Source organism: Phragmites australis, chromosome 14 (genome assembly GCF_958298935.1).
Source record: "Phragmites australis chromosome 14, lpPhrAust1.1, whole genome shotgun sequence".
Classification (NCBI taxonomy): Eukaryota; Viridiplantae; Streptophyta; class Magnoliopsida; order Poales; family Poaceae; genus Phragmites; species Phragmites australis.
The window spans coordinates 26,798,794-26,809,273 of NC_084934.1; the positions used below are offsets into that span (position 1 = coordinate 26,798,794).

Below are 10,480 nucleotides of genomic sequence, written 5' to 3' on the forward strand. Positions count from 1 at the left end.
GAGAAAAAATATAAAAAAAACTCCCGGCACGGGCCCAAATCAGGCAGCGAGCCCACACCACCGAGCCCGCCTGCCATTTGCACCCGACAAGCCTGGCCGGAGCACGAGTCCTTGACGAGACGGCCGCGCAACCGCCGCCCCTTCCTCGCGCGGCGCGCGCCAAAACTAGCCACCAGCCGGGGCCCGAACCGCAACCCTACCCCGCTCGGCTGCTCCATCTCCCGGCCCGCACTTGCCGCGGCGGCGGTCTCTGGTCGCTCGCGAGGCCCCGATGGCGCGTGAGGAGAGGGAGGTCCAGGTCCGGGCCCTCGACGGGCGGTCCACGGCCGTCATGATCACCGCCGACGCCTCCGTCCGGGACCTCAAAGCCGCGCTCAGGAGCTCGTTCCCTCCCGCGCAGGTCTCCCCCAGCTTCCACCTCTTCCTCAAGGTGCCCTGCAGCAGGCTCCCTCTTGATCTCTCTGCCTCTAGCACTTCGACGTCCAATACTCCAATGGGTTTCTCTCGATTCACGGCATTGGGCCTTGTTTAGATTGTTGCAACCGCACTACACTCGCCACAATTGTATATGACTGCGGATTTCTAATGGTAACAATTTTCTGTTGATGAAGGGTGCTAAATTGCGCTTACACGTCGAGATTGGCAGCCTTGTCATCGGTGATGGAGAATTCATTGTTCTCGTTCCCTTTACAAGGACGCCACAGCAATGTTCTTCAGTCCGCGTGCCAGGTCAAGAGCAGGGCGTCAATCCATCAAAGGCACCAGAAGTGTCAGCTGCGGCTAATTCAGCATGGCAAGACATTATGGATGACCTGTCATCTATCCCAACCAGCCCACAATTTGATGCTGCATCAAAAGATTTTTACTCCTCAAGCATCCCGTGCTCTGGGAGGCTTGTAGAGGATATGCCAACATGCCAAGGCTCCTCAACTGGATCTTCAAGGAAAAGGAGAAAAAATTGCAAGGAAAATGGAAATGGCTCCCCAGAAACGCTTTCGTATGGAGCGAATGGTACATCTGAGCAGTACAATACAAGTAAGAAAAGCGGGGTGGTCAAATCTGCTGCGTTGTCGTGTCATGTACGTGTGCATTCAGTTTTTTAATCTGCCCATGTCAACTTCATCTTAACTTCCATCACCCATAGGCCAAATTCAAACCACAACTTAGTGCTCCTTGCCCAAGAAGAATACATTAGGCATGTGTTATGCACATTGGCTTGCCAGACAATTTTTTCCATAGAATCCAGGCGATTTTTTGATTATTTGGTTTGAATGCAGGATATGCAACCGTTAGAACCTGCTGGAATGGTTGAACATCTGAAACAAGGACTTGGAAAGGAGGGACAGGTTTTCACTTTAGATACCTTTCTGAAAACAGCGATGTAAACAAAACCGTAGTCTTTTCATTATTGCAACTTGTATATGCAGATGGTACATACTGAAGAGGTACCATCTAGAGAGGCATCATATGTGGAACTTCCTTGTCATCTTTCAGAAGCTATGAGAGAAGCACTAAAGAGTATTGGAATATCTGGATTGTATAGCCACCAGGTATGGCGGGATGTTTCATCTTTTGCACATATTTTTGTTGGTTGAAGATCATTTTTTCGTATGTTGACCTTTTACTTGAATGCAGTCTCAAGCCATAGAATCCTCCATTTCTGGGAAGCATGTTGTGATTGCAACTTCAACATCAAGTGGAAAGTCTTTGTGTTACAACATTCCTGTTCTTGAATCTCTCTCTCAAGACCTGATGGCATGTGCTCTGTATATATTTCCAACAAAGGTCTGGGCATAACCTACTACATTTTAGGAATGATTATTTGTAGTATTGACAGAAATTCATGTGCCTTTTGTTTCGCAGGCTTTAGCTCAAGATCAGTTGAGGACTTTACTAGAGATGAAGAATGCATTTCATATTAATATTGATGTGAAAATATATGATGGTGATACTCCTAGAGAAGATCGTTTGTGGATTAGGGATAATGCCCGACTGGTAACTATGTTCTTCTGGGCTATAGAATTATGTTTAATTTGATTTATTATTCCAACATGTCTAATCACTTATCTTTTTACTCTCAGTTAATTACCAACCCAGATATGTTGCATGTGTCAATCTTGCCATGTCATGGTCAATTCCAGAGGATTCTGTCAAATATCAGGTAAAAGTAATTGGTTCCTTAGTTTGCTCAATGATTTTATTCATCGTCCTGGGTTAATCCCTGAAAATATTACCAAATTTCAGATGGAGGTTATTGGCTTATCCTTGTTTTATTTTGTCAATGATTTTGTTTCATCATATAGGGTCTGTTTTTAAGTTTCCCAATGAATAGGTGCGCCTTTTGCTTGATGTCATTTCTTGTGCATTCCATAATGAGATACCACTGTTTTTCTCATAATTTGCTCAGGTATATTGTCATTGATGAAGCACATTCATACAAAGGGGCATTTGGCTGCCATACTTCACTTATAATTAGAAGATTGAAGCGTATTTGTTCAAATGGTATGTATACTTAGTTGAACCAAAAAAATTATTTGTTAGTTGAATTAAGGCTCATTTATGTTGTGTACCAGGACTAACTTTTCTGAGTTATGTGAATTTATTACTTGAGTTGACTTCCTAAATCCCAATCTGCTCCCTAAAAATTCCCATACAATTCCTTAGAAGTTATAACTTCTATGGTATAACTTTTCAGATCTATGGAAGTTTAGGAATTACTGATGCAGTGACACGTATAATTCTTAAAGCCCTTGTGTTTTTGTGTTTGCAGTTTATGGTAGTCATCCCACATTCGTATTTTGTACAGCTACCTCAGCAAACCCACGCGAGCATGTTATGGTAGGTTGTGCCCTCTCTTTAGTGTAGTTTTGAAAAGACATGATTGTACCTAGCAAAAATAAACCTGCTGTTCTTAATAGTTTTCTGTAAATACACTAGATCCATCTTATAGTTTTTTATTTTTCAAAGTATGTCAATTTTTTGGTGATTTGCAGATCCTTTTAATCTCTCAAAAAATATTGTTATGAAAAGTGTCTATTAGTAACTTGAGCAAGAGCTTAATGTCTTGGGTAATTTTGTTTGAGCAAGCGGCGCTCTTTTGGGAATATTGCACGGAGCTGGGTGCATTTTGTCTTTACAAAGAAATCCTATTTGTTCCAGGAACTGGCCAATTTGAATGAGGTGGAGTTGATTCAGAATGATGGAAGTCCTTGTGGTTCCAAGTACTTTCTCTTGTGGAACCCCCCACTACATATGACAAAGGAAGGAAGTTCAAAAGGTAGTTCAGTAACTAGACGCTCAAGGTATAGTGATATACACTCCCCTTTACCCTTTTATAGTTATGTTACTGGTACCTTTTCTTTTCATTATAACTTTACGTTCACATTGGGTTTTGATCTATGTATGGGTGTTTGATCACTGATGCCATATAGCTGTTTTCCTAGTTTCATTTCTCAAGTGGTTAAAAGTATAGTATTTGCTATTAAAAGTTGTACTATTGTCTATCTTTGGACAGACAACATGGCTCATGAATCATAGAATCAGAATGAAGTTTTACTTTAGTGCACCACGTTACTTGAGATTCTCATAAAACAAAAACATTGTTACTTGTGGTTTAATTTTTTAGTCAGAGGACATATTGGTTAACTGCGACACCATTATTTTCGAGTACTATGTTATGGTACTTAAGTGACATATTAAAAGTAAGGCACCTTTATTTCGTGAGGTATCGAAATTGCTTTCAGATCAAAATGTGCAATGCTTGAGGAAATAATGCAAACAGGACCTTTATTTTATTTTCCATCAATAACAGCAGAAACAGAAGAATCATCATTTATTGTTATGCCAAAAAAAAAAGTTTTACTGTGCAAACTGACGTTTGTCTACCTAGCTCTAAGATGCAAAATTTAAATGTACAATTCTCTCATAACAGTAATCAAAGGTTCATATTAGTGCTGAATGTACTCGGATTACTGCTGCATCCCAGTGAATAGGTGTTTGCCCCATCCAGATGTATCTTTTTTATAATTACTGTGATGTGAAAATGCACTAATGGCACCTATTTTCTTTGCTAGCCCAATAGTAGAGGTTTCATATCTATTTTCTGAGATGGTTCAACATGGGCTCCGCTGCATTGCATTCTGTAAAACTAGGAAGCTATGCGAGCTTGTCCTATCTTACACGTAAGATCACATTTTATTCTCTGTACTACTTTTCTCGTTTCATTGAACTTTTCGTGACATGCACTGCACATTTACTTTAGATTACCCATAACTCATTTGTTGTAGGCGTGAAATTCTTCGGGAAACTGCAAAAGAATTGGTAGATTCAATCTGTGTATATCGTGCTGGCTACATTGCAGAGGTTGTTATGTCCTTTCATATTTCACTAATGTGTTCTACCATTCCGCTTGTGATTTGAGGTTGTTTTATGATCTAGGATGACTTTTGGCCTGATAAGATATGCTCTGGTCCATAATCTCACAATTGGTTTGCAACATATATGGATTTATTAAAGTTTTAATAAACCAGTTAAGTAATTTTTCTTTCCTACGGTGCTCTGATATAGGCGCAATAGAGCATGAGATCAAGTTAGGAGATAGGTTACCTTTTTAATTAGGAGATAAGTTTGCTAAGTTTGTATTTTATTTGTTTAGAGATAAGATTAGCTAGGAGATAGAGTTGGATTTGGTTTAATAGTTAGTTGGATTAGGATTGTGACTATTAGGGCAACCACGAAATAAACAAAATAAAGATCAGAGCCTGCTAGGCGAGGCGATCTAATTATCCCAGTTACCGTCCTCAATATTTGGTATCACAAGTCATGTTCCTGCGCTTGTCTTCCACGCCGCCACCGCTACACCAACCATTGTTCCTGTGCCAACCACCACACCGCCGCCGCTGTTGTCCTTCCACCATAGCCACCGCAGCCACCACTGCCTTGCGCTGCCATCGGCGCCGCCGTTGTTCGGTTTCCACCTGCAGCAGCCGTAGATTTACTCCACGCCGCTCCACCACCACTGCTTTGTCTGGCTTGCACCCCTCATCATGGGTGACGACACCTACACCATAGAGCTTCTCGGCAAGATGATGGAGACAATTTTGGCAGAGGTTGAAGCAATCGAGGTTCGTCAACTTAAATGGGCGAAAAATTTCAGCACCAATGCATTGGACATGCTGCCACCACCTACCCTAGTGGTCACATTAGCACAAGTCGCTTCGCCGCTACCAGTGCTAACTGAAGCACTACCATCTGCTCTAGTGGCCATACATCCAAAGTCTACCATAGTGCTACCAATTCTTGCCGTCACATGCATGGAGGTAGAGGCAAAGCAGGAGGCAACACTGCTTCCATCTGTGGCATTACTGGTCAGCAAACAACCTCCTACTACTTCTGCTCCGGTGTCAATTGCATTGCCGGTGACAAATGTCTCACTCTCAATTCAGTTATCCTTAGTTGCTACAGCGGTGCCTATGCTAAGAAATAAGGATGATATCGTCTCCATCCTTCACATTGTTGGTGTGTTCAAGAACTACAAGGTACCTTCCAAGAACATCAGACTTTCATCAGCATGGGACTTCCATGGGTTGCATCCATAGCCACCACCACAGCTCGAGGGCGAGCTGTTTCATGGCAAGGAGGGAAATGATATAGGCGCAATAGAGCATGAGATCAAGTTAGGAGATAGGTTACCTTTTAATTAGCAAATATGTTTGCTAATTTAGTAGTTGATTTGTTTAGAGATAGGATCGGCTAGGAGATAGAGTTGGATTCGATTTAATAGTTAATTGGATTAGGATTGGGACTCTTTAGTTGGCTTACTATATATAGTTGGCAATAGTTGTGTATTAGGGCAAACAAGAAATAAACAAAGTAAAGATCAGAGACCGCTAGGCGGAGCGATCTAGTTATCCCAATTATCGTCCTCAATATGCTCACTGATTATTCTTCTCCGTTTATTCTTCTTGCCTGTGGTGCTCACCGACTTTTCTACTCGGCCTCCAATTTGATTCAATGAAAATGTCACAATGGGAATCTGAGGCTTGGAAAGTTCTGTCACGTGGACCAGTAGCAGACTTCTATCATGTTGATTACGTGTGCTTGAGTGCTGTGTACTTCCTTTGTGTTTTTGTGGTCTGTGGCGTGTGTTGTGTCTACTTTTTAACATTGTTTTTCCATCCTCATTAATTCAATGACACGCAATTCTCCTGCATGTTCAAGAAAAAAAGTTTTATGTACTTCCAGTTAATTACTACATTATTCAGTGAACGTGTCTAATTTTTTCTCCCCAGCCAATCTTTGTTGAATGCATTTGATCCCTTAAGCACTGTAAAAAATTCCCTAAACAACAATTTTGTAACACATTTTTTTTTAATAAGGGCAGAAAGGCCCTGAAATTGTATTAATGCTATTGCACTGCTGTCCTTGTGCGTTGGTAAATGGATGCAAATGAAGCCCTCATTTTGCTTTTCAATTTGTGATGTCCACTTTTGAGCAAAAAGCATTGAAACACTTCACACAAAGGACAGCCATGTACTAGCCTTTCTGTATGAATCCTAAGTTTGGATTGTCCTGAACGTTTCTCCAAACAGAAATGATTTTCACACATCGAATATTCATTTTATTATGCAATGTACTATGGACTCAAAAACATACTATTTGCAGGACAGAAGAAAAATTGAGGCTGGTCTTTTTGGGGGGAAACTTCGTGGCGTTGCTGCTACTAATGCTCTTGAACTAGGGATCGATGTTGGGCATATTGATGCAACATTACATCTTGGATTTCCTGGGAGTATTGCCAGGTTGGTGAGGAGTGTTCTGTTCGATGTAGTTTTATTTTATCTCTTCACCCTGCTAAGATACAGAATTTTAACTGTAGCTTGTGGCAGCAAGCTGGAAGGTCTGGAAGAAGAGCTAAACAATCATTAGCCATTTATGTTGCCTTTGAGGGTCCTTTAGATCAGTATTTCATGAAGTTCCCACATAAACTATTTGGCAAGCCAATTGAGCGTTGCCAAGTTGATTCACATAATCTAAAGGTTCGTAGATCTGTGTTTATTTTATCGATTAATTGTTAATTTCAAATACTTGGAGACCTAACTCTTCTCTGTCTCCGAAATTTGAAATTCCTTACAGGTTTTAGGACAGCACCTTGCTTGCGCTGCTTATGAACACCCCTTATGTCTGCAATATGATGAACATTACTTTGGGTATAGTCTGGATAGTGTAATGACGACCCTAAAAGACAAAGGTTATATCATTAACAACCCATCTGGACCTTTCTCTTCAAGCATGTGGAACTATATTGGACCTGAGGTTTGTTCATTATTTATTTTCTATTTCTTAATATATATTTTTAATAGCAAGATATATTTTGGTTTTCTATAGAAAAGTCCTTCACAGACAGTGAGCATACGAGCGATTGAGCATGACAAGTACAAAGTGATTGACAAGTTAAATAACCGATTACTTGAGGAAATTGAGGAAAGTAAGGCCTTTTTTCAGGTAATCTGTTCAGTCTGTTCCTGATCATCTGCTATATACTTATATGTGTAGGGCTCTTTGAATATTTCACTGCTGGCAAAACTGACAGATAAATTGATGGATTTATCTAGAGGACCCATCATACCATAAATTTTTTTAAATCACTGACACAACTTATATACGTAATTATATGCTGGACCCATATGCAAGTATTGTAGATCTGCCACTGTATGTCTTCTGGCATTAGTAGCTTACTATATCAAAGTGGCATTTTCTTCAATTTCAGGTGTATGAAGGTGCTGTTTACATGCATCAGGGTGTCAATTACTTAGTTGAGGAACTTGACTTGTCATCGAGGACAGCTTTCTGTAGGAAAGCTGATTTAAAGTATTACACGAAAACACGAGACTACACTGACATCAATGTCCTTGGAGGAGAATTTGTATGTTCTCAAGATCATAATAACTCTTTCTTCATATGCACTTTTTTTGTATTATCGGTTCATGTTTGGAATGGTTTTGAGCACTACATTTTTTGTTTAATACTTTTCTGTCTTGGTTTTCTTGACCGTATCTAGTTCACGTAATGTTGACTATTTTAATACATGCTGAAGGCTTATCTTCCAACAAGTACATGTAGAAATAACCATGTGAAGACAACTGCTCAAGCAAATGATTGCAAGGTGACTACCAAATGGTTTGGTTTTTATCGCATATGGAAATCAAGCAATAAAATATCAGATAGCCTCGAGCTCAACCTGCCCCCATATTCCTTTGATTCCCAGGTCTGTGGCTTAAATGTAACTATGTAAATCTTATTTATATCTTGACATTCATATTATTCTTACATTTTTTGTATGATGTCAAACTAGGCTGTTTGGATACGAATTCCCCACTTGGTAAAGATAACTGTGGAGGAAAGAAAACTACAGTTTCGAGGTGGCTCACATGCTGCTTCTCATGCACTCCTAAATATAGTGCCTCTGTAAGTTAAGTTTATATAATAATTATCGATAAAAAAACTGATGTGGTATATGATTTTTTAAAGAAAAATTATTTGCGTAAACCAGAATAGAGTGAGAACAATGCAGTAGTGAATATCACTTTCCCTAGCTATGCCAGGAACTTGTAATGCAACCTCTCAGATTAGTGCTATTATTGAAACTAGATTTTTGTTTTGTTCTTTTGTTTGTCTGCTGATTGTGAATAGATTTTCACAGGCATATGATGTGTAGTGCTTCTGACCTAGGAACAGAATGCGCGAATCCTCATGAAACCCGTGGCGTTCCGGATAGAATTCTGTTATATGATAGACACCCTGGTGGTATTGGCATTGCATCACAGGTAAACTGTTCACTGATGGATATTAGCTCAGAATGCATTATGCTTACACTTTGACAAATATCATACTCTTGAGGGTGCAGGTTTAAAAGAGCACCAGTTCTTGCTACCGCCTTAGAACCAGATTAACATGTGAAGGATTTAGCTGATTCAGTGAAGATTAAAATTATCAACCTTTTGTCTTTTGTTTAATAATGTAGGCTCAGATGCTCTTTGGGGAACTTCTACTAGCTGCCTTAGAACTTGTTTCCACATGCAACTGCACGAGTGCTGCTGGCTGCCCAAATTGTATCCAAGTAAGATTGAATGGCGTGCTGAACTCAACTTTGGACTCAATCTGATATGTCTCTTTCTACTTTTCAGTCATTGACATGCAGTGAATATAATGAAGTTTTGGAGAAGGAGGCAGCAATTTTGATTCTAAAGGTATACATTTTCACTCGCCCTACAGTAGACGTAAAATTGGTTTGCTCTGAGAGATTTTGTTGCTTGTGTAGGGAGTAATCGACCATGAAAGATCATATTTTGAAGCGGAAGATGCTTCTCATCGAAGAGGTGGAAGCTAATCGACGGTTCTGATGAAGTTGCTAGAAAAGATAGAACTATTGTTTGGTTATCATGTAGAGGTGCAATTTGTAACCACGGTTCTAATCTCATTGTGTGAAAGTTGATTAGCATTCTACAACAAGCAGTTCCATGCATCTAATCTCAAAAGGAAAAAAAAGTTGCATGTTTGCACATTTTAGACTGAAGGAGCAGTCCCCAGTCTAACACAGCACAGCACAGGAAGGAGGACCTTTAGCCTCCAGGAGAAAAACACACAGGGTATATTTCAAAGACTCGAAGCGCCACACCCAAGAAACACACAACGCCTGAGCTGCTGATGGCGAACATGGGTTGTACTAAACGATATCAGAGTACGCATGGTACGTGTGCACTTGTGCTTGCGAAGTTGCGATTTGCGAGCCTCAGCCACGTACGGGGCCGGCGACTCACATGCTGAAGGCTAGACGAAGCTATGAGAAAGAGCCCTAGTCACAGGAACGTCATATAGGACTAACTACATTCATACATTGGACATGAAACGGTTGTCAGTCATTAGCGGTTAGCACAGCACGGTGCTTCAGTTGAATGCTTTAAGCGTACGTCATGGCACCTGTGAGACGTCCTTCTCAGTGCCCAGGCGTCGTTGTAGGCCGGCAGAGTTGCAAGGTTTTGGTTCTAGTGCTGTGTGCACAAGCAAATTCCTTGATTTCGCACGTACGCGGCCGCGAGCGAGGCGCACTTCACCGTACATTCTTCCTCCTCTTGCGCTGCGGCCTGCGCGCGTGCCGGGGCCCGGGGTCACAAGTTGCGCGGTCTCCAGGTGGAGACCGGGGCACGCCGGCCAAAACAAGAGAGATCTCAAAGCGGGTCGCCGCTTAAACGGCACGCGCGCGCGGGGACGGTGGCCGGGCGCGTGAGGACGACGTAACGTGCCGACGTCGCACGCCCAACGACAGCCGGGCCACGCTTTGGCGTGTCGGCCGGCCACCCGCGCCCGCGTGGCTGGCTCCAAGTCGAAATGCGCATCACGTTCACATCCAGCCCAAGTCCACTCCGGACTATGGGTGTGTTTGGAGTGTGACCATGCCAACCCAAATTTTAGCCAGACTGAA

The 10,480-nt window shown here is 41.5% G+C and overlaps 1 protein-coding gene across 5 annotated transcripts; it reads left to right on the plus strand.

Annotated features, from left to right (window-relative positions):
* The first annotated feature begins 78 nt into the window (after positions 1-78).
* On the plus strand, positions 79-9,556 carry LOC133890681 (uncharacterized). 5 transcript variants are annotated; one of them, XM_062331173.1, is made up of 23 exons: positions 80-430; positions 612-1,079; positions 1,278-1,346; positions 1,428-1,550; positions 1,636-1,785; positions 1,864-1,995; positions 2,082-2,161; positions 2,408-2,502; positions 2,771-2,838; positions 3,160-3,302; positions 4,074-4,181; positions 4,287-4,362; positions 6,664-6,800; positions 6,878-7,037; positions 7,135-7,314; positions 7,387-7,503; positions 7,769-7,924; positions 8,096-8,266; positions 8,354-8,420; positions 8,692-8,825; positions 9,023-9,118; positions 9,186-9,248; positions 9,320-9,556. In XM_062331173.1, the coding sequence occupies exons 1-23, from the start codon at positions 272-274 to the stop codon at positions 9,386-9,388; spliced, it is 3,021 nt and encodes a 1,006-aa protein (XP_062187157.1). In that variant the 5' UTR covers positions 80-271; the 3' UTR covers positions 9,389-9,556. The 5 variants fall into 5 exon arrangements, 4 of the variants coding, with proteins under 4 accessions (XP_062187159.1, XP_062187157.1, XP_062187156.1 ...); XM_062331172.1 differs by having other exon boundaries at positions 81-430; positions 8,354-8,466; positions 8,702-8,825; XM_062331176.1 differs by lacking the exon at positions 80-430 and having other exon boundaries at positions 903-1,035; positions 8,354-8,466; positions 8,702-8,825.
* Positions 9,557-10,480: the final 924 nt, after the last annotated feature.